Genomic DNA, 27,709 nt, shown 5'->3' with positions numbered 1-27,709 from the left:
GTTTATATAATATGAAATGGTAACACAGTTTAATACAGAAACATCAGTTAGGGCTATTTATTATAAGGAATGGCAGATAGTAAATAAACAATACATGAAGCTAAAAAGATTTAAAAAAAAAAAAACAACCTCCAGTATTCATGAAAAAAATGCATTTATTGATTCATTTCTTATCTTTGACACCTTAATCTACTGTCTTGGGTTTTTGTGTAGATTTCATCCTTGCTTACAAATGCTGTGTTGTTTGTGTGCATGAACATGTGAAGGTGATGTGGTAAGAGACATGATGTGTGGTTTGGTTGGCCTGTTGTTTGCAGACACACCCTGACATACTTCCTCTCTCTTTCCTTGATGTGTTTGTACGCGAGTATTTATGTGTGGGTGAGTTGTTCAGAGAAGGGCATTCTTTAGACTGCAAGCTGTGTGCAGTGGCAAAGCATCAAAACTCTTTTGCAATTTAATAAGTTAACAATATTAATTAATATTATGAACTTCTTAAACAATATCTTTAAATATTTAATTAATGGTCTTTACGTTTTCTACCTTATCCTAAACCTAACCCGTCTTCACACCTGTTTATTCTCTGTTATTTTCATTGCTTAATGAAGTGTAAACTATATAACCGAGGGCAGATTTGTGTGAAATACGAAATACACGTGTTTACGTCACTTTGTCTTTTACTGTATTGTTTTTGGTTCATTAAATGCTGCATGTTGCATGTACAATCTTCTGGTAAACATTGAAATTAGATGTGAAAAGTGTAGCAAAATATTTTAAAACAGGGTGGAGCTCATAATTGTGGTTTCTCAAGTGTGTGTGTGCGTGTGCGTCCATGTATGCAGTTTATCGAAAGAGGAATAACTGATCGCCAGGCGTGCACTTTTGCTCAGTGTTTAGTGTGAAATGAACTCACCATTACCCAGATAACTGCTCAGGGGTTATCTGGGTAATGGGACTAAAGGTATATGTGTGTGTTGTGTGATGCATGTGGTTTAGCACCTCCACAGCAAGTTAACAAAGTCTTAATGTTCCCAGGATCCCCTGTCCACCCCAAGTTCCACTCCTTGCTGCTACTAGCATTTTTGTTTGTTTTTGTGGTTGCTCATGTGGTTTAGCATTACTGCGTTATTGAGACTGATTAACTGCCATTTTAAATGAAGATCGTGTTAAGTGTTGGATAGTTTAGTCCTCGTGGACAACAGTGCATTTTTTATTCTGGAAGTCAAAAGTTATACTGAATAGTCAGTGCAAGGATCCTAGTATGCAACGAATTTAAAGTTAAGAAAACAGATATATTTAGTCTGAATGATTTCTGTAGAAGTGAAACAACTAGTAAGTTAACATAATTAAATATGGAATAATTTCAATAAAAAGAATTGCTTTCTGTTTTCAAGTAAAAATCTGTGTGAGAATGTTTTTAATTACTCTCCCGGCGTCATTATTATGATGTTTTACAGAGCTAAGTTAACAAGAAACTAATCATCCCTAGTCTTAAATGTATAGTTTAACAGCTTTGATTATGCATACTCTCTGAACATGGGCACTGGTCTGTTCATCTAGGTGGTAAATTGGGGAACCAGCATTGGGTAACGTGGGTAGAAAGCAAACCAAGTGATTTACTAGGAAACCGTTGAAAATCGTTTTGTGGGTTATAGGTCACTACTTTTGGTTTTTGTCTACTGGGTGTGGTCCTTTGCTTGTGTTTTTTCCTATGACAGCTGTTATCATGTGTTTCCGTTCTCTTGAGAATGTAGTACTGTTAACGGTTTGCACTGGGACCTGATTTGAATTGTATAGTGTGCTGTGTGTGGATGTGAAACTTGTGTGGCTTTCAAAGCTGGCAGGTAACTTTGAGGTGACACTGGAGGTTAAGCAGGTCATGAGAAGAACTATGTGAACCAGCTCTTAATACACACATGTTTCTTTTCCAACTATTTATTTATGAGTGACTTATGTATGTATGTATATATATGTATATATTGTACTATTCTTAGTTAGCGTATTGTCTGTCTTGTCTTAATGTTGGTTTAAAATGGAGCACTGTAACAAAAAATAATTTCCCCCAGGGATCAATAAAGTATTCTGATTCTGATTCTGAATATGCATGGTTTTATGAAAAGCACACAAAATCAGATCTTTTGTTGTCAGCATAGTTGTTTGTGATCTGACCTTGGCCATTTTTATGAGTCATGACATCTCTCAGGTTTCACTCAACCTGTATACCTAGTTAATTTATCTTTCACTTTGACATCTTTTTAATAGTCCTTAGGTAAATGCTTGTCTAAATGATACTTTCTTGTAGTTCTTCAAATTTTTATCGCATGACAAAGTTATATCAGTGCTATGATCCTGTTGCTTGTATCAGTTTTTCGTCAGCAAGCTTTTGTTGTGGTTTAAAATCAAAACTAAAACTTGATGTTGATGGTGAAATAACCTGGAAAGGAAAACTCTTCTCTTTATGATATTTACCTCCTTTATTCTTTTATGTCTTCAGGTAAGACCACACCAGTGAACATGACTGGTTCATCTGACTCTTCCAAACCCTGTGATCCTTTCAAACCGTTCAGTGGCGAGGTCATTGACCCTTTTCAGAGTAAAAAGGGCCTGGGAGACCCATTCAGCGGCAAAGACCCTTTTGTCTCATCCTCAGCATCAAGTAAACCCACTAAAGGCTCTACTTTGGGTTTTACAGACTTCAATTCTGTAAGTTGAGATGAGTGATACTGTTTAACTGTCAGTGTGCACAACAGGTGTCACAGCTCAGTGCAAAGAGCCACACTACCACAATTACAAGGTTTCATTTTACTGCAATGGAAGGATCCTGATGAAGACTGATGAGTGCCAAAAGTGCTGTTGAAGCACAAGACTTAGCAGAGTGTACAGTAATTTAGAATCCCAATGAGACAAAAACCCGTCATCCTTTGGGTGTGTATGGTTGTCACTGTGTCGTATGTTTCTCAGGACCATTTAAACAGCAGCTTTAAAGCAATTCAGCACAGCTGTTGTTCGTTCACCATATGAACAACACCCACATAGCCTTTCACCCCATGTTTCATTCTTCATATGGATGGACTTTATAGCTTTGATGACTGACAGTGTGTTAGGTGTACAAAAAAAGCTGGTAACAAAATTTAGAGCTGCTTATCAGGAGCTGTAAATGATGTTGACACTATGGACATTCAAAATGAAATAAAGAAATGAATTTCTCTTTCATGCAGAAATCTTCTCTCTATATGTATAACATATACATCTAAAGCAAATACATAAATAAACAAAGCCAGCATTATCCTCTTTCATCTGGCACTCTTATTATTATTCGTCAGATCTATTATTAACTATATTACTATAGTTACTTACATCTCACAGCTTTAAAAAAACATCCACAAGTTATACCTCCATAAAAGTTATATCTATATGCCTTACAGGCTTAATGTAAGCATCAAAATGACCTTAGCATTGTCCTCTGTCATCCATTGTTATTCTTCGTATGACAGGAATTACAGTTCTCTCATAAATGCACAGACTCTTTAACCACCTCACAGCTCCCAAATTGTGGCTGAAAATCTTAAGAGCATGCTGTCTTTACACTGTTACCACATTCATATAGTACAGTATGCACACATATAAATTGCTGCCACTCATGGTGAAAAATTTTTTCCCGAATATTGTAATTAATAGTTGTACCAACAGATAATAAAAGAAGTGTTCTTGCTGCTGAAAGTTAAAGCTGTGATAACACTATATAATATGAACTGTGACTAATGGTGAAGTTTCCCTGTAATTAAATAGAATTTAATAATATTTACTTACAAGTACTTAAAGGGAGGTACACTAGAATAAGAGGGTAAAAAGTCATGTTTTTAAATTAAACAATGGAATGATTAAACTATTAATATATATACTATAGATGGATGGATGGATGGATGGATGGATACCCATCTTATATATTTCACAATGCGCCCGATATTTCTTGCAACCTTCAGAAGCCAGTTCGTCTGATTGCTCTTTGGGCAGCCCGTTAGAATTTATTGTATTCTGACAATCAGACTGGTGGTAGCATTACATTTTGATTTGGTTGTGTGGCTCAGCAGGTCATTTGCTAATCAGAAGGTTGGTGGTGGTCCAGTCCACACCCCAGAGTGTCCTTGGGAAAGATATTGCATCCCAAGTTGCTCCTGATGCGTTCATCGGAGTATAAATGCTAGAAAGCAAGTCTCAGACAAACGTCTTTGTATGAATGTATGTGTGAATGAGATGTGTTGTATCAAGCACACTGTGGAGGCCAGGCTATCTGGTGCAGCACTCCATCATGCTCCTTCTTGGTCAAATAGACCTAAGACAGCCTGGAGGTGTGTTTTGGGTCATTGTCCTGTTGAAAAATAAATGACGGTCCAACTAAACGCAAACTGGTTGGGATGGCATGTTGCTGCAGGATGCTGTGGTAGCCATGCTGGTTCAATGTGGCTTCAGTTTTGAATAACCCCCAAGAGTGTCACCAGCAATTTACCAATTTTCCCGACTGACTGACCTTCAGTTCTTGAAGTAATTATGGACTCTTGTTTCTTTTTACTTAGCTGAATGGTTCTTGCCATAATATGTATTCGAACAGTGATCAAATAGGGCTGACAGCTGTGATGATTTTCTCCACTTTCCTCACCACTCCACTCGCAGTTCTCCAGCCTCTACACCACACAGAGATGCAGCTAGTCAAAATGCTTTCTATGGTACTACTGTAGAATGTAGTTAACATGGGTAGGGGTGGGTGAGCACTTCTTAACCTTTAAGAAAGCTAAGTTAGGGTAACTTATTCATTGTGAGCACACTGAATTCTGAGCTCCACTGGAATGACTGAACTTCTTACCCTCTCTCTCTAAGGGAGAGGCCAACAACCTTTCGGAAAAGATTATTTCTGCCGCATGTATCATCACTTATGACCACAGGTTAGAAAAGGGACATAGAGAGCTAAATTGAGAGTTTCACTTTCATCAGCTCTCTCTTCACCACGAAGAGCTGACCTTAACCCCGGTTCACAAAACACATGCAGACTTGGGCCAGACTCACAAACGCAAATATCCCTGAGATGATAAAGAGACTAACGAATGAACTTTCCCTTCCACTACTCCGCCATAGACCTTACCTGGAAGGTTGAGCATTGTGATCCCTTTGTAGTTGGAACACACCCTGCGCTTACCCTTCTGAAAAATTGGAACCACCACCCCAGTCTGCTAATCCAGAGTTACTGCCTCGGATCACCAAGCAGTGTTGTAGAGGCGTGTCATCAGGTCAACTGAACTTGTCCCATACCAAAGTTTTTCCTGCCCGGGTTGCAGCTGTCACCGGAGTTCCACATGCTATCCAAGCCCAATAGGACTCCTCCTTCAGCTTGATGGCTCCTTTCACCACCATGGAGGTGCAAAACATTGTCCATTTGGACTCAATGTCCCCAGCTTCTCTGGAATCCGGAAATTCTGCCGCAAGTGGTTGCTGAAGTTCTCCTCTTCAGCAACCTCCCATTGGTGTGGGAGTATGCAAGGGAATCAAGAAAACTAGAGGATTATAGAAACCAACTCCACTTTAACCTCACCAAATCGCATGTCAAGTATAAGAAAAACAGTGACGTCAGCTTGAGAATACCCTTGTTAGTGTGAATGCTTGAAAAGCATTCACAGTATTGTTCTTCTAATCTTTATTCTATTTTATCTATTCCGGACGTTTTTTGTACTCTATCTCCTTCAAAACCGTTCAACTTAGAAAAACCATTCAAACACCGTTAGATTCCTATTCTTTTGGACATGACTGCTTCTATTTTTCTCATTTTTAACATTTATATTTTTAATTTTATTCAACTTTTTTCAACAAAAATTTCCCATGTATTTCAATGGGGAGACCCTTCAAATTCTCATTCAACTTCCTCCTCTTTAAACTGTATCTACTTCCACATACATTGACATAGAGCCACCATTCAAACTTTAAAACGAAGACAAGACATTCAACCATTCAACTTGTATTTATCTTTTCAATATCTATTATACTTTTTCTTCAGTTCCAGTTTAAGTTTCATGATGTTTTTTCACCCGTTTCAGAGTTTATAATGGGTGTGTATGGGACGGAATGTTGGGGCTAGAGTGAGGCAGCTCAACTGCTAGAGTGAGAGGAGCAAAAAAATTTATCTTAAAATCTTTTTTAAAACTGCTGCTGTGTCCACAGCATTTGCTCTACAGGTATGATTTTACCCTCAAAACGTAGCCATCGCTGTCCTCTTTCATCCAATGTGTTTACTATTGTACTAGGTGTTATGGTTCTTTCATAAATGTCACCAATGCACAGCCTCCTCCCTCCAACTCTTCCATAGACTCTAATGTTAAAATGGCTCAGAAGGTTCGTTTGAAAATCAGAAGAGCATGGTGTCTTTCCACTGTCACCACGTCCATATAATAAACTCCACAGGCATGAAAACTGAGAATTTGGTAGACTAGACATGGCTGTCGCTCACGGTGAAAGAATTTTGTCAATACGACATGTACTTTTCATTTGGGAAGAATTTGTTTCGGCCTGACTTTTCTGTTCATTTTAAGCAGCAAAAGTGAGGCGCATGTCTGTGTCGTGTGTATGGAGCCATTGGGTGCAGTCACTATAGCAACCAGGCTCACACCTGCCTGCTTAACGAGCTCTCTCTCACTCTGCCAAGATTCATCTTAAACACTTCTCTTTCAACTGCTGCTGTGTCCACAGTGTTTGCTCTACAGCCATCATTTTACCCTCAAAACGTCGCCATCGTTGTTCTCTTTCCAACACCGTGTCTTTCAAAGCTCAGACTTTTAAACTTTTTAAACTGTGTGGATCCAAGCGGAGGGATCACATTTTAGTCATTCAGTGATTCAGAGAATATGAACTTTTAATATTCATTCAGATGTTTTCTGACTCTAAATGTTCTTTTCTCATTTCTTAGGGTTTTCTAATTTACAATTAAAACATTTTCAGCTTTTTTCCAACTTCTTCTGTGTAACCTTCAGCTTTTAGCAGTTCAGCACTTTTGTTTTCAGGTTAAATTCGGATTTTTTTTTTTATCTCATTCAAAATTTTTAACTCAAAATTCAGCAATTAATTCATTTCAGTGCATACATTCAGATTCAAGCATTCACACTGCAGTTTCTTCAGAAAATGCACTTTCTAGTTTTACATTGATGTTATACTTCTTCTGTTAATTGTATCTTGTAAAGCCAGGCTTATTGTGGTCTGAGTCCAGAAGAGTCTAGACACAAGACTTGCTAAATCCCAAAATATTTGCGGTTTTTCAAAACTGAGTTTTTCCTTATAAACCTTTGTTTGCCACTGTTGGAAGCCATCAAAGGAATCCTTAATAGCCCTCATTTTTGTTGGAAAAGATCTAAATTCTAATTAAAAGAACTAAAGTGTAATTACAGAACAGCTATTTATGTCTGTATCTAAGTATCTCAAAAGCCCACTTTAACTGTACCAAATAATCAAAGCCTTTAAATTTACCCCACCCTCTGCCATGGCACTATATAAACTGGCTTTAGAAATTACAGTTTGGTATTGACACTGTAAGGCTTGCAGAACTGCACTGCAGAGAGTCTAAATTTCATGTTGTGCAGGAAAGGGTGTCAGCACTTTGTGTGGTTTTTTGTTTTGGCAGGAAGAATATCATAGGTGTTTTCAGGGTTTACCAAGACCTTCACAGAGGCAAATGGGTTATATCAGTTGTGGTAGATCTGTTTTTATCACGAGTGTTACTCTGAATTAATTGAGTCACTGAGACTAGAACAACAAACACAAACCTGTTGTGATCTTGGAACGGGTTACCAATCCATGGCGAGGAATGAGACAAACGTTCACATGCTTGGATCCATTTTTAAATCCCCAGATAACCTAACACCTTTTATTCTATTTTAAGCCTGGAATAACTTTTCTGTCAGATTGGTTGACAACTCAGTTCAAATTTTCTGTTGGAATTATCTATTGAACACGAGACACCACAGTATCACTACTCAACTATCAGCTCTTGAGTCTGTCTGCCCTGCACACTCTTGATGTTTGCTGCTATGTTACCACCTTTGTTAAACTACTTTGATAAGTGTTTTATATTAACTGCTTATTCTTGTAATGCATGTCTTTGTCTTCCGTTACTGTTTTAGGTTTTCTCATTATTCTCATGCATCTACTTCCATGTCTATCTTCAACCTGACACTGCAGCTAAGAACAGTGTCTCATGATCTGTCAATGCAACCTAACCTACATTCACAGCTTTACTCGTTAAATTGTAGATTAATACTTCGCTTTACTTAAGACATATGTCTCCTGAAAAACATCACAGTTCATATAAAATTTGTAAAGTATTTGGTGTTTGGCCATCCAGACATTATTTGAACCATGATGTACCATTATAAATTTGAATGGTTCTTGGATCTAATATTGGTATAACTACTATACTAAATCTACTACAGACAACACTTTTATTCCAGCCCTCTGGTAAGGGGACCTTTACATGAAGGTATGTTAGCTTTAGACTGTTCTACTTGATTTACAACATTTATTTCCACTTTTCCAAAATCAGGCAACTGCAGCACCAACACAAGGACCTGTACTTCCTTCTTAAATTAAAAATAGTTTTTTAAAAAGTCATCTACTAAAGGCATAGCACACTTTGCTTTTAGTAGATGACTGTTACATCTGCCAAAACTCATCATTTACATGGTGTTTAAAATACTCAGATACAGATTTGTCATCTACTTTCTCTCACTCTCTGCATGTCACATCTTTTCTTGTAGAGGTCTTGTTAAGCTTTGCTTAGATCTTTGTGTTACACATTCCTGCTTGAAGGGATTCACTGGCATTCTGTTTCTTCACAGTCCATCTGTCTTAGTTTTTTACTTTAGCTTCAATACCTTTTATCAGTTTAAGAATTACTGATTTTATATGATTTTTTTATAAACTGTCTAGTATTCGAATGCTAGTAGAATCACTTGATCTAAAAATAAATTACTAACAAATCGCTAAAAATAGTTTTTCAAAATGGATTGCACAGAAACTTGGCCAGTATCCATTTACATTGTCTGTTTGCTGTTGTGTGGTGTAACCAGCTTAGTGTTTTTGGTTATTAACTTCTCTGTTCTATAATCCAACTCTCTAACAGGACCTGACAAAGTCAAGGTAAGAAGCACTATTACATTCACATAAAATGATCATTTGGGAAGTGTTATTGAAAATGTTGTTGAATATTTGTTGAAGAGTAAGACAAGGATTTCAGATGTACAGTAATAGCAAGAGCTTTAGTTGCTAAACTAAAATACAGAAACTGTTTTTAATTTATTATATGAAAAGTGCTGTATACATATAACAAAGGGCAGAGAGTCGCTACTTTTAAAGGTTATTGTAGACCCTGCAAGCAGATTTTTAAAATGGTATCACTAGGTAAAGGTTTGGACACATATGCTAGTTTGTATTCCTTTGTCACCTATTTACACACTCGCCTGAAACTTCTCACATATGCATTTTCTTCAATCTGCATGTCAAAATGTTTTACACCATCTCAACTGGGTTTATTCTTGATATCAGATCATCTGATGGTCAAACATTCAAGGCTAATCAACTTTATTTTGACTAGACAAGACTACAATGAAAATTCTCTCATCTGGAATCATCAAATCAAAGTTGAGATTTTTACTCCTCTAAAGTTCCACTTATTTCTTCTTCTCCTTCTTGATTTATTTCACTATTGTTTCTTTACTGTAGTTTAACCAGAAAGACCAAATTTGCACATTTTGCTTTCAATACTTGATGTTAAGATGTACCTCTGTAAAATCTTAGTTTGTGAAAATGGTAACTGAGAAGCTTCTCCTCAGCAGAAAATGGTTTTAATCTTAAGTGGTTGGAGTGGTTCAGATGTTCCTCCATCCAAATGTTTGCATCGTTCTGCATCCAAGTGCTAATACATGTCAGTTCTACTAAACCAGGGGTCGGCAACCTGCGGCTCCGGAGCCGCATGCGGCTCTTTAGTCCTTATAGTGCGACTCCGTGTGGTTTGGGAAAATAAATTAGAAGTATTTAGCTGAAGTGTAATTTATTTATGTTAGTTCTTTTTTAACTTGTAGTTCTAAATTGGAAGATTATTGTGATTTTGAAATATAAAAATACAATTATATTCTATTATTTTTTCATCACTCAAAATAAGCGTCACACTCGCGGAAGCCGGTGTACCCGCCGAAACGCCGTGCATTTATCGAGACTTTCAACCCCAGGTAGACCAATTATGGATCTTCGGATCCACATTATGTCAACAGCTGTTCTCCACTGTGAACAATGTTAAAGACAAACACCGCTGACGCCTCACAGATGACAGCTTACAGTCCTGCGTAAAGATGAAAGTGACTTCGTACAGCCCTGATTTGCAGACGCTGTGCGCAGAGGTTCAGGAGCAGAAGTCCCATTGTAAACATATCACGGCAGACCCGACGCTGTTTCCATGAACACGCTTTTCAGCATCTCTTTATTGACCACTTTTCACACACGGTTGCTGTACGCATACAGCCGGCTGTAGCTTTTCAGTTCACAGCCCGACACACACCAACACAACAGCATAGATAGCACAGACGTTAAGGCGGCGAGGCGTGATTGCGGGTGCCGCTCAGGTGCGTCCGCCTCCCCTGCAGCGGCGCTGCAGACCACGCCCCGCCACACACATTAACCAGGTAAAATACGTATTTAGGCAGAATTTTGCAAATATCTATTTTTCATCTTTTAGCAGCATAGTGCTTTTTTTCCAATTACTTTTTAAAAGTCAGGTCAAGGCTCCAAAAGCCCAAAGGCGATATGAGGGTGGCGGCTCAAAGCAGTTTTTGTTTGCTGGATTATTTTAGTTCAGCTGGGCGTCTTTCCTTTTGTTATATTTCTTTAAGAGTTCAAAATGTGTTAATTACATAAATAAAATGTAATTTTCTCATTAGCACTTCAAGGATTTCATAAGCAACACACCTTAGTTGTTCACACAAAGCATAAAGGTAAAAAACAATATATACAGTGTTATCTTCATTTTAGATGTCAAAAAGTATTTGCGGCTCCCAGTGTTTTCGTTTGCGTGGAAACCGGCTCCAAATGGCTCTTTGGGTGTGAAAGGTTGCTGACCCCTGTACTAAACCAACCGAATGTGCAATATCCAATCAGTATCCATCAGTATCCTGTTTTCAATCTGACAGTGGTTCTAAATTACCTCTAATTTTTGATATGTTTGATAATTGACTTTGTTACTGTTCAAGTTGGAAACTCTTCAAACTTAAACACTGGACACATGTCTAAGTATGTGGATGGACAAATCTGTGTTCTTTTGGCCACAGCTTACGTCTTCTCTGATCTTGTTATGTGGAAAAGGAATTGTTTCAAAAACAAGGACTTATTGTGCAAAAGTCTTGAGCCGTGCCTCATTTCTATATCTTTTGCTTTCAAGGACCAACACTTTTTAAAGTGGTCTTGAGCAAGTTATTGGGTTACTCAGCCCCTCTTGAATGTCTTTCAAAGTTTTTCTTTGGACATTTGCTGCTTTTTTACTCATTTCCAATTTTTACTAGCAGCCTATCAGACAACACAGTTTGACAGAAATAAATTATCTTTTTGACACCAACAAAATGCTATTAGTGGAAAATTTGGCATATCTTCACATTGTGCACAGAGAATTTGAGGAGACTAGACAAACAGACAACTATATAAGAAGTGGCAGGCCTATACACTGTCTACGGCAGATGAATAGTATCTGAAAATCAAGTCCTTAAAAAATTGGAAAAAAACACAGGACCCGATGGCTACATCTGGCTCTTCAGTTCATCCATTCACTGAAGCCTCATCAAAAATCTTCTCAGTGAAGGGGGCCTGTCTAGGAGCCCTTGAGGAGAACAGGGATAAAAGCATGATGTATGATAAATTGCACAAGAAATGGACTGAAAATCAGTGGCAACGGTGTGTGATGGACTGATTAATCTAGATCTGAAATTTTTAGTCAAGTGGTTGCCAGTATGGGAGAAGGCGCTGTGAGCTTCTACAGCTATCTGCAAAACCACCAGATTTTGATCCACAATGAAATGCCATCTGGAAAGCAACTGATTGGCGACAGCTAGTTTTTTTTCGCCATGACAATTAACACACACACTGTCCCACACACAAAACAATCAATGCTGTCAGCCACTTATTGGCCTCCCCAGAGTCTGGAGCAGTTTGGCATCCACATTTCAGAGCTTTGAGAGCTTTGAAAGCTTTAAGAACTATTCTTTAAGACTACTTGAAGAAATGACAAGAAAGGTGCCTAAGAGAGTTCAGACTGTATCGAAGAATAAAGGTGTTCATACCAAATATTAACTTTCAAGCTGGTTAGAACTGCACAAACTGTTTTTGACTTATATACTGTAGTAAGTTTCCACATTTCAATAAATCTCTTCATCTGTTTTCCATTTTGTTTGCAGAATATAAAGAAATGAAAGACTGCACAGGACTTTTGCACAATACTGCAAATCTCAACGCTCTCTCTCGCACTCTCTCTATCTTTCTCTTTGCAGTTTGGAAACGAGGCTCAGCAGTTAGAATGGGCTAAACGTGAAAGCGAGCGTGCAGAACGTGAGCGGCTGAAGAGACTCAGACAGCAGGAACAGGAGGACCTGGAACTGGCCATTGCCCTCAGTAAAGCAGAGATGTCCAATGCATGACCTGGAGGTCCCACTACATGTGAATACTTGTATAGCCATAGTGAGGCTAACCTGCAGACAAAGGTGACTGACTGAAATATTAAGACATGAAACACATCACTGAACTAATTACTGCACACACTCACACAGAACTCCACACTCAGTGACTTTATTGGATTGGAAGAGAACAAGAAACTTTCAGACGAGTTTGGATGATGGCCCTGCAAACAGAAAAAAACAATAAAACAGAATCGTGGGTTGCAAAACATCATTGAAAAACGGGTGCTGACATGAAGAAAAGGGGAACTGAAATATAAAGACGTGGAAAGAAAGCTGCTTGGTAGAAAGAGTGTACAGGCCCCATAGTAGCTACACGGTAATGTTGTTTTACCGATTAGGGAGACTAGCTAATCGCTGCACGACAGTTTGTATCACTTCATGTTTCTTTGTTTTGTTTTTTAAGCTACACTCTCCATATGGAAACAAACCTTGCTGTCATTAATAGAAGAGCAGATGACCTTTTCTTTTGTTGTAACAATCAGCAGCAAAGAAATTGCCCCTGTACTTCTCAGAAGGGACTTGTAAATTGGTTGTATCATTTAGTTAATAGAATTACATGATGTAGTAAGTATGTCAGTTAATATTCAGTGCTAATGCATAGAATGAGGTTTAAATTCCCATTTGGTATAGAGAGGCTTATAGAAAGGACTGGATTCATTCAGTAATAGTCATTAGGGGAGGGTTTAAAAAATCGATTTCCCCGATTCAAATCGATTTTTGTTTGAATAAAGCGATATTGAGTCATTAAATCCTGATTCGATTTTTAATTATTTTTAAGTATTTTGTCAGAAACAACAAAATCTCAGCTTAAAGCTCACAAAATGACTTCAACGACCACAAAACAGCAAATGAGAGCAGTTGAACGGATTCCGCGAAAAGACGTAAACACAAAGATCTGCGCACAGACACGCCGTCAGCTGCTGAAAGCAAACAGATTCTGAAGTCGCAGGTTTTGCCACTTTCCGACCAAAATTCACTGATAGGCAGCAAAAAAAAAGATCAAAACTAAGCTTCACGTGTGAAACACATCGTCGTGAATTCCCTCTTACTTTACAGTTTTGCTTCCACTGCGATAAAAATCACACTTCCTGCACGGCTCTCTCTCTCACTCTATTTCAAGAACAGTTTCCAATCTGAAATCTGTTTTCTGCATTATGTACAGTTTTATGTACAGCGCTGGTTTTTTTTCTCTGTAACTTTGCTCTGCTTCACTTCAGCAGCGTCAGGTAATGTTTATATGCAGATTCATGGTTTTCTTCCGTTTTTGTTCAACTGCAGAATATTTTTAAGGCGGTTGTCTGCTTTAAAAAGCCAGACCAGGAAAATCTCCTTCATGCTTTTCTGTGTTTTATCCTCAGTTACTTTGACACAAAGGCATCTGCTGTGATGCTCACACCTTTGATGAAGTGTCAGCTTTTTATACACAGATATACAAATGTGGACATGTATTAATGAATGATCAGAACTATAATATTTCTGACTGTCTGAGTCGAAACTGAATCGAATTGAATCGGGGATCGAATCTGGACCTTCTGAGTCAATCAATTATAGAAATGAGTGACAATAACCAGCCCTAATACTCATTAAATATTCTTTTAAGGCCAGACACTTACACTAACAAAGACTGAGATAAGAAGTGAAAAGATCGATATTAACAGTATTTTTAAACTGTATTTAACTACTTTGTTTCAAGCTAGACTAAAGTCAGTGCTTCATTTTTTTCTCATGACTCCAGGTGAGCTTATATCTCCAAATATCAGGATTTAGAGATTAAACACTTTAACCAGATAAAGATTCAGGCAATCTGGGATACCAAGAGCCTTATTATCCAATGGTTCCACTGTATAACAATTTTAACAGTAATGTTAAAATTGTCATGAAATATTCCTTCTGTGTACTACTGAAATTCAAAAGGCCTCAAGGAACCACAGACAATATTATCTTTTCAGGTGTGTGCTGTAGTCCCTGAGTTTAAATGGCTTCTCTTGTGAATTTGTCTTTCAGTCCCCAGTTTAAATGTGACATAATGTGAAAACCCACTTTACTTTGTGTTGTGCTTATTTATCATGAAGAAATAAATAATACAGAGCGGGGTGAAGAGACTCAGAGTAGGGTTGTTTTTCTTTGGTACTCTTCTGCCTTGAGTCTGTAGCTTATATGTTTCTCTTTTTCAGTATTACGTTTGCCACCCATCACAGACGCTCCCTTCCTCTGGCTCATCATTTCAGTTTTAAAAAATGAAGACATAAAAGTAACAGAAGCTGAGGGAAGCAGCGTGCATTACATTGGTTTCCTCTAATGTGATAACTACCTAATGAATGAAAATAACTATGTCAGGATATCGACATATTCTTTGGAGTGAGAGTAACGTACTGTAAAAATATGTTTTCCGTTATCATGAGTGAGGTCATCGTGTAGAGTCCTCTGCACTGACCTGTAGAGCTTTCTTGCCGTCTCTGCGGTGTATATAGACAGAGCCTATGCCTCTTCTTGACAACTGTACTCTGATCACAATGATGTGATATCATACCACATCCAGCAAATGAAATAAAAGATGAGGGAATTCATTTTTCATATTTCAACTAGTCTGTTTTTTATTGATTCTTTTGTAGAAACTGATGGTTTTAGCACTGTTTTTAGTTGGTGACTACAGAACAGCAAACACAAGTTGCAGATAGATTTCTGACTGGCAGGAAACTGGATGTTGAAGAGTGCTAATTCTTATGTGACATAGTTTGATGCTCCATAACAACTCACTTTGTTTATTTTAGGAGTTGTCTCTTTACTTGAACTATGAACCAATGCTTAAGGGAGACAGAAATACGTTGTTTCTAGAGTTTTGTTTTGTTTTTTATTTGGATTTTGTTCTTTTGCTGTCCCATAAAAGCAGATTTCATTGAACTTAACTTCTGAGCTGTTAGTGCAAAGCAAAGCTTACTGATGTGATCTTTATACTGTAACATTGCACTGGATGCAATCTGATGGAACCTAAAAATGTTTCAGTCATTCTGAAATCACTTCAGATTTGTTGCAATTTAATGAAAATATAAACTCCTTCTAATAACAGAAAACACTGGCGTACATTCTGCTTAACTTGAAGTTTAATACATAAAAAAAATGTACTGAAATGTTCAGGTTGCGTCAGATTTCAGTCCAAAACTGTGATGGGATGGTCCCAAATACGAGCTGGAGGCGTGTAAAGGCTCTGAACTGAGTGATATGACAGAATGACCTCCAATAAGTGTTACACTTGCTTTTCCACTCATCACGTTGAAAAAGAAAATGCTGGTACTAATGTGGTTACTTTCATGATGCAACATTGCATATTTGTTTGTCTTTTTCTTCCCAGATGTCAGACATATTGAAACTGCTTTCCAGAGGGTCAGCATTATATAAATCCTTGTAATGTGAATTCACCAAAATAGGAGTGAAAAGTGAAGTTAAGGTTGATAATGCACCCCTGATTCTGCGAGTAAGAAGTGTAAACTGCCTCTCTCAGCTTTTCTTTGTTATGTTCACACATCAAGAGTGTTTCTTTTACTATAGCTGTTACTGAGCGGTGTCCTTAGTATGTGATAAACCTGCTTTCATCTACTTCTCAGTCATAAAACACACGTTGGCTTTTAAGTCTCTGCCATGAACAGAAGCCCCCTCGTGTCCGTCCGTTTTCTCAGTTTAAATAAAACTGTTCATGAGCTTCTACGCGCCAGCAGGTCGTCAGCTACACACTTGTTCTCACTGCATTATAAAACGTTACAGTTAACTTAATTGCTATCGAGTAAAAAGCTTATAGTGTGGTATACTAGAAGTTGAATAAAAAGCTATGTGTATTATCTAAAAGGTGCAGTATGTTCAATACCTTACTGCAGAATTGTTTGCCCCTGTTTTTCACAGTGGCTAGTGGTGTTACTTTTGTTTGTTAACCAGATTTCTTTCATTCTTACAGCACATTGACATCAGATCAAACATGTATTCCAATAGCAGTCACCTAACAACTCATCTATACTAGCTTGAGAAGCAATGTGATCTAAGCTTCTTGCTTGGGGCATCTCTAAACTTGTCACTGCTGATTGTGACATAATAGTCTAACTGCTTCGTTAAGGTGATATCATAGCAAGAATGTTCATGTTTCAAGTCTCCTTCGAGCTGGCCCCTCACAGGTGGAGTTTGACTTTTCGGCTTCCTGCCACAGTTCAAAGACATGGTTGGTTTGACTTCTACATAGGCTGTGATACCACTGAGGTCACAATGTGGGAGATTTGCATGTGGTACTGAGCCTGAAAGAAGTCTGTATAGATACAGCTAGAGGACTGAAGCTTTTGCTATTCTTCTTGTAACTATGTGGAACCCACACTGGCTTAAGTGCTATAGAAGTTTATTTTTCCCAGAACTAAAGAGAGTGTCCTTTGACTGAGTGTGTATGTGGATGGCTCAGCTGAATTTTGAAAGCAAAACGTGGACTCGTTCTGTATATTATAGGGCAGAGAGGTGCGTTATCTTTATAGCACATCTGACATTCTGTGGCGGTGTATATACTTCAACAAGCTAGGATGTGATATTTTCACACAGTATAACTAGCAGCATGTAGGAAACAGAGGGACCTGTGATTATGCCAACGCACTCCTTGAGAAGTAGGGTTGGACAGCAGTTCTATGGGTTTGATTCTGACGTTCTGCACCAGTGCTGAAAACAATTGAAATTAGAGTATGTGGTGAGATGGAACAACATGCATATTATCATTAGCACCAAGAACTAGCAGCACTCAATACTCGGTCCTTCTGTAAAAGACCGCCTATGATATGTGTCTGCAATCACCCCGTCTGCTGTGTACTGCTGTTAACAGACTGGTACCATTGTTCATACTGTATTTGTCATTAGATACCTCCATTGTGCAATAGATATGTTTCTTTTATTGTTGTTTTATGTATAGTCTGAAAGAAGTCTAATTTTTTATATGTTGTGTATGTTTTTAATATAATTATTTATGTATCCACAGCCAGCCACTCTTCTGACCTGATTTTCTTCCAAGCATCAAAAGCCTTTTATTGCAAATCCTTTTTTTTATTTTGAGGAAAAACAAGTAAACACAATGTTAATTACTAAATGTTATTAAAATATCAACAGTGTTAGCAGTTAAGAAATATCAGCTTATGATTGATGATAAGTGTCAAAATTACAGCTTAACAGTTTCTTTGTTTTAATGTTCATTTTATCAGAATGGTTCATGTTTTCTTGTAGTGTGAAACCACTGAATTCTGTCTTTGCTGGAATGCTGATGCTTAATATTAAGCAGGCAAAATGAATTCATTGTGTCATTCGTCATTTCTTTGATTTCTTTTCTAACTCTTGTTGTTGTTGCTCTCTCTGCTATCGACAAATTATTCAGCGCTGTTTTTATAAAAATGCATACAGTGCGTGTACGGTCTCTGTAGTATCATGTCTGGTATATGTGTCCTAACAGCATAAACAAACGAACCAGTGAATTATAGAGGAAAACATTTGGAACAACGGGTAGAGAACAGAGGTTTACCTAGAAAAGTGAGGATCTCTATGGTCTCTATATGGTCTGTACTGTTTACTAGAATAAACATTTCCATTAATGAATGCATGTTTGACTTGTCAACAGTTTTGTATGACTATTTGTAAAGCTTAATATAATATTACACGTTTAGAAATCTTAAATTCTTAATTACATATTTAGGGAAAAAGTGCCAAATGTAATTTATTAAATCCCTAAATCGCAATTCCATTAAGAAATAAAGTGATTTTAATCATTTTAGAAGCTATTAGAACTTAAAATCCATCCTTCAGCATTTTCAAAGTAATTTTTTTTATCCCAAACAATCTTTTCCAAACCAGACATCTGTAGCTGTATTCACAGTGCTTCACTTCTTCCACATTTTGTCAGCCTGATTCAAAAATTGAGTCATTTTTCACCTGAAAAGTCTACACACAATCACCATAGCAACCGTGATGAAAGTTTACAATTCTCCATTTCAGCTAAACTCGTTGTTTTGAATGTCATGGCAAAGGATGTCAGTACTTAACTGTAATACTTGTTCACGGTATGCTTTTGTTTTTTAGTTTTTATCCATATGGATGAATTTCAAGCGGACTTTTTATTCATGGATTATTTTTGCGTTAAATTTTGAGGTGAGAAATGAATCCTTTTTGGAATGAGGCTGTAACAAAAGTAAATACTTTACAGATGCTCCTCCCCTCCCAGACAGTCACAGTGTGAGGTGAATTACACTCATTTCAAGGGCACACCTGTCAAGTGTGAAATGAATGCTGTGCAATTCTGGACATATTAGCTGTAAACCAAGCAAATCCTCTATGTTGGCAAGTGCTAACTGTCTCACTGAGGAATAAGAGGAAATTCTTCACACTATTGTGTTTACTCTACGATAATGAAGAGGAGGGAAATTAAAAACCTGTGAGCCAGAGAATATTTGTGGGTAATGTTGGAGTGCTGTTAACATTTTTGATACTAAAAACCTAACAACCTGGAGATAAAAGAAGCCCTTTGTATTGGAGGAATTGACCATGAGCACTCACTAGTCCCTGTACATCTATTCAACTGCTTGTTGGTGCACTTATGTGATCAACATGACAGAAATTCAATATATTCAGGCAGACATAATCAAGACAACCCACTTAAGTTCACCAAGCATCACAATGGCTCAGAATGATGAGTTAAGTGACTGAGAATGTGGCATGGTTGGGATTTTCATGCAGGAACATCTTTACAGATAGTGTTCATTCAGGGGGCTGGTTTCAGTTATTGTGCAATGTACTGTTTATTGCAAAGTGAAAGTGTTAAGGAACCACAGCAAGTGTACCTCGTGAAGTTACAGCGCAGAGTTGCTGAATGCTGAGGCTACGGTAAAAGCTGGCAAAGCTCTGCTGACTAAACCTCCTCTGGCATTAACATCAACACATAACCGTGGACCTTGAGCTTCATGACATGGCTTTCGATGACCGAGTGGCTCCTGTTGATGTAATGTGTCGGTAGCCTGGTACTTTCTTCCATATAGTGTATATATGAACTTGACTTTTATGTCAAATGGAGCCGCGCACACGTTTTGAAATTATATCTCGATTGAGGTACTAACATCTTGACCATAATCTGCCATGGCATGATGCCATCCTGGAAACAAACTGACAGTCTCAAGCTGAAAGGAAACGGGAGCCTCACTGTGTTTTAGGGGCTGTGGCTCAGCAGGGAGAGCAGATTGTTGAGTAATTGTAAGGTTGACAGTCTGATGTCCAGTTCAAGAGCCATAAGACAGTAAACTGAACCAAAATTGCTCCTGATGCATCCACTGGAGTGTTGTTGTGCAGTAATTAGAAAGCACTTAAAGGTATACAATAAAAAGCACTGTGTTAATGTGACTTCTTCTTAAAAAATACTTTGAGTCTTCAGAGTGGATGAGCACTGTACACACACCAGTCTGTTAACTGGTAACAATGAATTTTGACTCCCAATCTTAATGTGTGTAAAATTGTTTATCTAAGGAACTCAGCACTAAATCACTTAAGCAAAATGTAGATATTTGAAGAACATGTTATTTTTATGAAGATAAAAGTTAATCATTAGTTATACAGGATTACAGTAAACTACTGTGACATCACATCACAAGACTAATACCTGTGTTAAAGCCCGTCAAGGAGGCTGAGACAGGAGAATACATCCAGAATGCTTTGTCCAGGCAATTGTTTAGATAACTACCTTAACTTTAACTGCACGTGTGTATTCTGTTTGTCACAAAATGTTTAGTTCTTAAAGTAAGAAAACACAGTCTGTAGCTGTGGTTCACATCAAGAGGCTGGAGTTTGCTTGTACTCTCGTTATTCCTGCTTACCTGAGACGTCACATGTTGACTGTTTCATTTTAAGCAGATTAGAATGCTGACGCCATCATTTGGTCAACAACAACCCTTATATGGCTGCTAGCACAGCTACACCTTCTCTGATTTCATAGTTGCTGAAAAGCTGATCTTGCTTTCATAACACAAATTACCTGCCCAAATAATGGGGCTATCGGAGATATTTGACAAGCAAATTTAACATGATTTTATCTTTTTAGACAAAAATGAACTGAGCAGACTCCCAGTGTTTTTGTAGGAGTGTAAATCTTACCTTCCGCAAAAGCATGCAGCCAGTGTTTGATTAGCTTTGGCTGCAAGCTCATTTTATCCACTGGTGAAAATCGAATCTGGCCTAAAAATTGTTACAAAAATACACACCACGGGGTGTAGTGTATGTATGCTGGGCAGACATATCTCTTGTATGTTCCCTTGTAGTTCTTTGTGTTTATGCATGTGTGTGTGTATTGTATTTTACATGTGTTACAACGCACATGATCTGGAAGAACCAGAACTTGCTGGAAGCCTGTTTTTCAGTTTGAACACTGACATAAACCTGTTTGGTTATTGAGCCACACAAAGTCTGACAGTCGACAGCAGCTAAATGAAGACTGAAAGAGCAGTCTTTATAGTCTTTATATAGTTTTAATAGGAAATGCATTGAAAAGATGCTAAGAAATAATCAACTAAACACAAATTTACTTGATAGGTTTTATTTAATGTACAATTCAACCTTTTACAAACTAAAAATAAACAAACAATAGAACATTAAGAGTCTAATGTTCAGGTGGTTTTTGTACCTGTTTCTTATCATTTCATTTGGTTTCCCCTGCTGATGTAAACATAAACTTTTTTTTTCCATTTTAGGTGCATTTTGATGGATAACTTTTTGTTTAATTTTCTTCATCATTGTCCCCACACGGCATCACATGTATAACATATAATTTATCAAACAAAAAAATGTTACATTGGTTAAAATATTTAAATACATTTTTCGTACTTTGATTAAATACTCAACCTGCAAAAATAAAAAAATAATTAGTTCAACTGGGAGACACAGCGTCCTTTTTTGATTTGTGTCTCTTCTAACTATGCTCCTTGTGATTTCTCGCTCTCACACTCAGCGGAATTTACGATCCATCTGGGAAACTGCAGGGAAAACATTCCAGCAGAAGTTTCCTGCAGTCCACAGCAGTGCTGCTATCCCAGTAGATGGCAACCTCTTCCCATAAATACACTTCTTGTCCCTTTTGTTGCCTACTGAGCTCAGTGTTGCTCATATGCTGCAGGCCCAATCAGCCTATGGGGCTTGCAAGCCCTCGGCCTCCCACCTAAGTTGGATCAGACCGCACTCACGACCTCAGCGAACCTTGCCCTCTTCCTTTAAGGCAAATCTATATTATGATAATGAATCTATCTTGTTCTGCTGCTTTCACAAAGGCAGAAACCAGCATGTAAACCAGGTCACCCTCACGCCAGAGCTTCCCATGCTCCACAGTGGCAGTTACCCTTCTGCACCCAGCTGAAAAAAGTGAAATGAAAATGTTTGATTTTTCACTTGAGTGAATGTACTAAACATAGTGGTGGGGAGTGTTCCTCTTTTCTGAGGGTTGGCACGGGGCAATTGCGGAGATGGTACTGAGACAAGTGACCTTTCACAACCCAAAATAAACACAGGCCTTGTCACGGCTTTAGCGGAAATGGAGAGATAGTGAAGTTTCATTAAGAGCCATCACCTATATGCTTCCAACACTACATGTGGTAAGCATGCATGTTACTTGACAATGGTCAAATTTACAGTTTAAAGAATATTGGATGGTAGTTTTATTCTTGTAGTTTGGATAGTATTGGATCTAACCCAGATTCTTGTTTCCAGTGTGTGTGAAGTAAGAATGATGATCACACCCTTACTATTCGATCATCTCTGTCATGCTCTAATGGTCTATGAGGCAACTGTTCCCATTACTGATTTAACATGTAATGCATTAAAGGCTCACACCACAGAATTTAAATCTTTTTGATCTAAACATCTTTGTGGGGTTGAAACATTCCCACGACTTAAAGATATCAACTAGCTATTAACAAGGTTGCTTTTGAAATTAAATTTAGCGTTGGTGGCTCAAAACGGATTTTTTGCAAACAAAACATGACTTACAAAAAGTAGCATTACAACAAAATATCTCTCCAACTCCCGGCTTCAAGCTGCCGGAAAACAGTCTTCCATCAGGCAACTTTTTCTTTTTTGAGCTTTTCTTTATCCCTTTTTTTTAGTTTATTTGAAACACTTTCTTTTCACCACTCCATATTTGCCCTTATGTTCCACGTAGCGTCCATACATACTTTGTAATTATGCCAATGTAATGTTTATATTTATGAGTATATGAGTGGGTTGACCCAATTTCTCAGGATGCTTCACCTATTACTAAATGTCCACATACTTGTATCTACATGCCCTAAGATATTGCTGGTCTTCTCAGGTGCTTTTCTTCTGATATACCCTTCTATGTTGACTCACTACAGTGACCTTTGAGTATTTGAACTTTTGTCGAATAAAAACCCTTTTATAGACCTGTGAACTTTGAAAATCAAACTCTGGAGTCAGAGATCATGTTATCCATTTAGTTTAATATGTACATTAAAATAAACTACTTTCCAGTATATAAAATGACTGAATTCACAAGGCAGTACATTTCTTCAAGACACAAACAAATCTTTTTGCCAAAGACTGTTTAGTCCTTTGTCAGTCGATTGGAGTCGAGACGACGCACGTCTGTGAGACTGTAAAACCCTGACTTCAAATGCTACTAACCAGCAGACAGACTCACAGACAGGACATTCAGTTCAAACCTTCAACGAGACGATTTCATAAGAAAACATTTTCCTAAAACATTGTTTCATCTGCTTGTTACAAAACACAGTTAATAAAACTTTGTCTTTTGGCCAGTAGAGATTATGGCACTTGTTAGTTCTGTACTAAAGTGATGTATAAGGCACTTATTGTAAAAAATACAAACTCAAATATCACACATTTAAGGATCATCTGCATCCAGTTGCTTCATTGGCATGTGTCTGATATGTTAAGTGGAACGTCCCTGTTACCTTTGCAAATAAACAAAAAAAGTAGTACCAGCTACATCTGCAAGAATTCAGAATAGAATTCATATGTTTGCTGTTTGTGGTTTTCTTGTGATTTCTTACACTCACATACACATGCACGTACATACACATATCAATAAAAATATATATATTTTCCCAGAAAATATGTTTATAGTCTCGTGTGATGGCACGTCATCTTAATGCCTAATAAGCCTTCATAAAAGTCACCATAATAATCCTATACAATACATATAGCTATTACAGTGTAGTCAACAGTGGTCCCATTATCCATTCATGGTACCAGTAAAATTAACACTCCTATAGGAACTTGCATCTATATATTGTCGTCGGATCCATGTGGCCCATCGTAGGATTCTTTAATCAGGCTGATGCTGTGCAAATCAGTCATTGTCTGTTTGTTGTCCTTCTGGTATTTGCTCACATGTGCCTCTTCATGTGGAGGGCGAGATGGTCAGACCGGGAGAATGCCCGTTCACAAAAGTGACACTGGAATGGCCGGTGCCCGGTGTGCTTTCGGAAGTGACGTGTGAGCTCGTCAGAGCGAGCGAACTTCCAGCCGCAACCCTCCCAGCTGCAGTGGTATGGCTTCTCTCCTAAGAACACAAAGAACACCCATCAGTGACAGCATAGTTCGTGACGTAGTTGAATAACATGCCCGCCACACTCAGCCTGCAGATCTTACCTGTGTGAGTCCTGAGGTGCGCCTTCAGGTGAGAGCTCTTCGTGTAGGTCTTTCCACAGCCGGTGAAAGTACAGGTGTGTGTCGCGGTTCGCTTCCTCGGCCAGGACCTGCGACCCCTCTTTGGCTTGGTGTCCATAATATCCAGCGGGGAGGAGGGCGGAGTGAGTAAAACCCGCTGGCCAGCTGCCTGCTGCAGGCCCATGGCTGCGTCCTCTCCGAAAACGCCGGTGAGTTTATGCTGGTGGAGCGCCTCAGTGAAGGAGAAGTGCATCGCGCCGTGCTGGTGAGGAAATCTCGCGGGCGCCTTGCAGTGGTGTAGGTGGAAAGTCTGCGGGAACGTCGGCGAGGTGGAGGTACAAATCTGGCGCTGCTGGCTCTCGGTGTTCATCAGGTCGTCCGGGCTGAGCGGCGGGGTCATGCTGCCCATCGCTCCCTGCGGGGAGCTTGCAAGCCGGGGCTGCTCGTTAAAAACCATGCATGAGACGTTCCCTTCGTGCTTGATTTTAGTGCAGCTCTGAGGCGCCAGACCCATGACAGGTCCGTATGTGTCCACTGAGACCGGCTCAGCTTTAATGTTCGGGTGCTCGAGGAATACACCCTGAGTGGTCTGGAAAGGCGTGGAACTGACCAAGAATCTTCCCTGAATACCGGAGCTGCTCGCAGGGAGGAAGCTGGTATCCATGTCGGAGCGAAGGAGCTCTGCCATCAGGCTGCTGTATTGGGAAGGACTGTTCATGTCTGGAACAGACGTGTAATCGCTTGTTTGATGGGACATTTCGATGTGATGCTGTTGCTGTTGCTGATAAACAGACACCCCGGAATCCTGAAGGCGGTATGACTCCGGTACCGTCCCGGCGGCCGACGCACTGCTGGAATCGGCGGTGTTCGCGAGAATAAACTCCAGATCCAAGAACCTGTCCAGGTCCTCTTCGTCTTTTCTGCCCTGGCAGCTGCTGTTCATATCTGCCCTGCTGATCGCGTCGCTTTTCCACTTCTGCTTCAGGGATGGGAGCACAGTTTGTTTCAGAATGCATCATTTCTTTCAACCCGTTCAGATGATCAATACACACATATGTATAATATACACAAATAAAACAACAACTAATAGAAATATGCTTTCTGATAGCAGGAAGACAAGTGCATGAAGCTCGGTGAAAGCAACAGTTAATAAATAAAAAGGCCAACTTACATCTTCCCAGTATTTTTCTTTTTGGTTGGAAAATGTAGAGATGGATGGTAAAATTGTCCCACTCGAGGCCATTATGAATAGTAAAAAACACTGAATTATAAAAATAACTTCTGTTTAAGGCAAGTCACCAAAGTCCGCTGAGTTGCCAGATAAGGCTACGAGCGCGTAACTTCTGCCGTCCGGTGAGCTGGTCCTCGCTCACATGCAGCTCTGCGCCTGGAACAACTGGTTTTCTTATAAATATCACTACATACATAAACCGGACCAGTGTGTGGCTAGGGGAAGGAAGCGCGTTCAGGATAGGGACGCGGTGTACCGACCAGCCCCTAAATTTAGCCTCAGTATAAAAGCGTGAATTTTCCCCGCGAGTCACAGACAGAGAAGCGGAGACGGACTAGTGCCCAATGCTTTCTCTGCTCTGCTGCGTGGAGCTACTTAACCCTCGCGGAGAAAGAACCCGCCCCTTTGGCCAACAGCTGGCAGAACAACCGCCCCCATATCGGCGCTCAAAGACAGAACAATTAACAGTTTAAATAACGCGTAACAAATATTAACACGTTAACATAAAAAAACAAAGTATCACACAAACACAAAACCCAACATATTGGAAAGCGACACAGAACGGTCTCCATTTTAAAGTGAAAACGTCTCGTTCTTTCTGATAATTATTGTGTTCTGAAAAGCTTGATCCATGATTATTTTGCTCCTGTGTTTCTGAGTATATGACAACACAGAGGTCAAATATCTCTGTCGGTTTCTATCTCAGTGAGAAAGCGGACAGAGGTGCGTGCGTCAGGCTAGAACACGACAAGCCAGTAGCGCACACTCCCTTGTAGTGAATGCAGCCACGCAGTTTTCTGCAGCAGTTTGCAGCCACCAGGCGCCACCTTCACCATCGCGGATTTCTTAAATGCTTTCTATGAAATCTCTCAGGTTGTTACATATTAGCCGTGTTGTCCATCTGGTTAAGCCTACCCCTCTGTTTCATTTTGGTGACATATAGTTGAGTGAATGTACCAACACTTTCTGTAACAACCAACAGTCTGATCAGTGCAAGTTTCCAAACAAACACATTTTTCTTACAAAAACAGTAAAATTGATTTGTATATATCCATCTATGACACAGTTTTTTTTTAAAGTATTTCAGTAGTTCCTAAAACTATAAATCTTTGATTTAAAGAACAAAACAGGAACTGAGATTTAACTATAAAAGCTTTACAGAGAGTCAGAGGATCTCTTTTAAATTATTTTTTAAAGGATCTCTTTGAGCATAAATAAAAGCTACCATAGGACTATTTCTTCAGAAGAACATGGACTCTTGATACCTACAATCAGGGTGTTCAGTGGTGATGCTGTGTGCTGGCATTGTCAGAGGTGAAATCAATATAAAAATGTTCTAAGAGATAGTTTTTAATCTGACTCACTGAACACTTACAGGACATTTTGGACTGATACATTTGACAGCAATCTCCACCTGCATCATAAAAAAAACACCTAATGAAACGTCCAGAAAAGTAGGGGAGACCAGGGATAGTTGTAACGTGGGTCAGTTGTAACACTTAAAATTTCTCCAATCAGGGCTAAGTTTCAAACGATGTGATTCATCCTGTACATGTCCAATTCAGTTCTTCTATCACATGTGAAAAATTAGCACATTTTGTCAAACACAGACAATTTAAGAAGAAAAGAAGTCATTTGTATGCCAAAAAGTAAGTTTTTCTACTTTATTTCAATTTCTAATAGCATTATCTGCTTTGCAGTTAAACTCATCAAACTTAAATTATGTTATTTGTATGTCTATGGGGATATATTCTGTGTAAGTCTTTAGTGCTAATGTTTTAGCCGTTGGCTGTAATGTTAGCTAGTTCATGGCTATAGGAGTTCTGGGTCAGTTGTAACAGCAACAGTCTGGGTTAGTTGTAACAATAATGCAGATGTTACAACTTGCCACACTATTACTTTAACTTATATTAAACAAGTTGGGGCAACGACATCAGCAGAGAGAGGTTCACTGGTCACCTTTGTATATGCGGTTAATGCCATTGGCAACACAATTCCTCCACTGTTTGTGTTCCCACGCATACGTTATGCAGACCACTGTGTCAGA

General features: G+C 38.8%; 2 protein-coding genes across 4 annotated transcripts in view; one reads left to right on the top strand and one right to left on the bottom strand.

Moving 5' to 3' along the window:
• The window catches only part of LOC146614795 (epidermal growth factor receptor substrate 15-like 1), a 56,668-nt gene extending 38,898 nt beyond the window's left edge, over positions 1–17,770 (top strand). For 2 of the 3 annotated variants that reach the window (XM_085375852.1, XM_085375851.1), the window contains exons 24-25: positions 2,495–2,703; positions 12,561–17,770. In XM_085375852.1, coding sequence (XP_085231978.1) covers positions 2,495–2,703; positions 12,561–12,707 — 356 coding nt within the window. In that variant the 3' untranslated portion in view covers positions 12,708–17,770. Of the gene's footprint in view, positions 1–2,494; positions 3,315–12,560 lie in introns of those variants that run through there. The other variant, XM_085375853.1, reaches the window with a different exon arrangement.
• Positions 17,771–23,236: 5,466 nt separating this feature from the next.
• Positions 23,237–25,992, bottom strand: LOC146614794 (Krueppel-like factor 2). Its single transcript, XM_085375677.1, has 3 exons — positions 25,603–25,992; positions 24,414–25,407; positions 23,237–24,324 (listed from the first exon to the last, which is right to left on the bottom strand). The coding sequence occupies exons 1-3, from the start codon at positions 25,672–25,674 to the stop codon at positions 24,149–24,151; spliced, it is 1,242 nt and encodes a 413-aa protein (XP_085231803.1). The 5' UTR covers positions 25,675–25,992; the 3' UTR covers positions 23,237–24,148.
• Positions 25,993–27,709: the final 1,717 nt, after the last annotated feature.

This window comes from Diplotaxodon limnothrissa, linkage group LG17 (genome assembly GCF_057381915.1).
Source record: "Diplotaxodon limnothrissa isolate DT_005_m linkage group LG17, D_limnothrissa_male_GT1.1, whole genome shotgun sequence".
Taxonomy (NCBI): Eukaryota; Metazoa; Chordata; class Actinopteri; order Cichliformes; family Cichlidae; genus Diplotaxodon; species Diplotaxodon limnothrissa.
Note: the sequence above shows the minus strand (reverse complement) of the source record. Positions and strands in the feature narration are given on the sequence as shown.

Coding starts and splice junctions, on each gene's coding strand:
- LOC146614794 (XM_085375677.1), bottom strand. CDS start 25,674: ATGGCCTCGAGTGGGACAATTTTACCATCCATCTCTACATTTTCCAAC. Junction 25,408..25,602: donor AAGAAAAATACTGGGAAGAT/GTAAGTTGGCCT, acceptor TCCCTGAAGCAG/AAGTGGAAAAGCGACGCGAT. Junction 24,325..24,413: donor GCACCTCAGGACTCACACAG/GTAAGATCTGCA, acceptor TTGTGTTCTTAG/GAGAGAAGCCATACCACTGC.